Raw genomic sequence first — 2,078 nt, 5'->3', positions numbered from 1 at the left:
GTTACGGCCATCTCCTCCACTGCTTGGACTCTGTCTCTGGGATGTCATTCAACCGCTCGCCAATGTACCAGTTGAAGCCTACGACGCTCTTCAAGCTAGAGCCATCCGTAGTCTTAAAAATTTGGGCGTTAAAGGGTTAAGATGTTGTTTTCACAAGGTGTGTCGTGGCAGTGGCCCACGCTTGGACCAGAAGTGTGCTGGGTTGGTGTGACCATTCCAAGCCGGACTTTGCAAGACCAATCTTCACCTAACCACATCCACATCGTACTACCGCCCAAGGCTGTGTTTGTGCGACGACAAGTGAAAGGCTCGTGCACTGCGACGCTCGCCCTCTGCTCGAGAGATACTGTACCAACGCCGTTGTTCATAGCGGGGAAGCAATAGCTGGAAGAATCACCGTTGCCGATGCTCTTGCCATTCAAGATTCGAGTCTACCGTGCTTCAAGGCCTTGGTTCGTTGGTTGCACCACAGCTCTTGCTCTCAAGCTGGCGGCGACACCATGCAGACAGGCGGTCAGGTACGTTTTACACGAATTCTCAGGTTTTCCGGAATATGTAACCGGACTCTCGCGGCCATTTCAATATACTAAAATACTACATACAAACAGAACAATATCAACTGTATTTTTATACTCAACATGGCAAATTGACCAAGACGGGTGCCAGAACGTTCCGTGAGTTTGCTTTTCATTGCAGCGTATCCAATAAAGTGCATAGCAACGGAAAGACACGATGTGAGTCCTTGCCGAATGAGCACGTTCACAACTCCAGCCACTCGTCAATGGACAGTACCGAGACGATCCAGGTGCTCGGCGCCGTCGCTGCGGTCGCCCTCGCGCTCGGCTACTCGCTGCGCCCGCGGGCGCCAACTGCGCGCTTTGGCGACGCCTGCGTCACGATCATGCAGCACGAAGCCAACTCGTTCCACGTCATGGCGCTGCCGCCGACGCGAACAATCACCGTCTATCCGCATCTCGACGTTCCGGCCCTCGCCGCGCGCACGGCGGCCATTGTCGCGGCCAACCCGTGGCTCGTCGGGCGCATGGTCTCCGCAGTCGACACGATGGTCGAGCTCCAGTACGCCGCGTCGCCGAACAACGCCGCGGCAGCGTTCTCCGAGGTGACGTGCTCGTTGCCGGCCGACGCACCGAGTGACGACGTCACGCATTGGCTCACGACAAACATTGCGCCGACGATGATTGGTCGCGTCTGCCTCGACGATCCGCGTGCGCGCCTCTTCCAAGTTGTCGCGGTGCACTTTGCGAATGGCACCATTGGTGTCGCCGTCGCGCTTTGCCACTCGATCGGGGACGGCGACACGTTTTACACGCTCTACCAGATGCTGGATGTCAATGAAAAGGTGTGTGCGCTGACGCCGACCCGTGCGTTTTACAACGGGACGCCGGTCTTTCGCCACTGGGCACCGTACACGACGCGGTCGGCGTTCATGGGCCTCCGCGTCCTCATCAATGCGCTGCTGTACAGCTACCGCAAGCTCCTCAAGACGCCACCGCACGTCACACAGTACCGTGTCAACCTGGACGCGATCGCGGCCGTCAAGAAGGCGTACTCACCGACGCCAACCGCGCCCTTTCTCTCGACCAACGACATTCTCACCAGTGCTTTCTTCAGCATGACGCATACGTCGCTCGGGCTCATGTCGATCAACCTCCGCGATCGACTCGGTCTCTCGTCGAGAGATGCTGGCAACTACATCATCGCCTTCACGTACACGGCCAGTGAGTACGCGTCACCCGCTTGTATTCGCGCGTCCAACATCGACAAGCATGCCCCTCAGCGCAAAAACGCGCCAACGACCGACGACGATATTCCAGGTGCATTGGCTGGCCTTTTTGGCGGGAAAATCTCGGTGATCACGAATTGGTGCTCGTTCTACCATAATTTGGTGCTGGCGGACGGCGTGCACCCGCTCTCGCACGCCCCGCTCGCCATGCAAAGTCTCTTGCCGTTTGACGCGACCGGCATTTTGTATTACCACTCACCCACCGACGTGCGCTTGGTCGTGACGCGCAATGCGTCGACGCCGCTCTTGCCGTCCCCGCTCTTGGAGCCCATCG

At 57.8% G+C, this 2,078-nt stretch overlaps 1 protein-coding gene across 1 annotated transcript; it reads left to right on the top strand.

Moving 5' to 3' along the window:
* Window positions 1–781: 781 nt before the first annotated feature.
* On the top strand, window positions 782–1,974 carry SDRG_14324 (hypothetical protein; the record flags this gene model as incomplete). Its single annotated transcript, XM_008620446.1, has 2 exons — window positions 782–1,921; window positions 1,960–1,974. The coding sequence occupies 2 exons, from the start codon at window positions 782–784 to the stop codon at window positions 1,972–1,974; spliced, it is 1,155 nt and encodes a 384-aa protein (XP_008618668.1).
* Between the last annotated feature and the right edge of the window lie 104 nt (window positions 1,975–2,078).

This window comes from Saprolegnia diclina, assembly GCF_000281045.1.
Source record: "Saprolegnia diclina VS20 unplaced genomic scaffold supercont1.70, whole genome shotgun sequence".
Taxonomy (NCBI): Eukaryota; Oomycota; class Saprolegniomycetes; order Saprolegniales; family Saprolegniaceae; genus Saprolegnia; species Saprolegnia diclina.
This window is presented reverse-complemented; position numbering and strand designations above follow the sequence as displayed.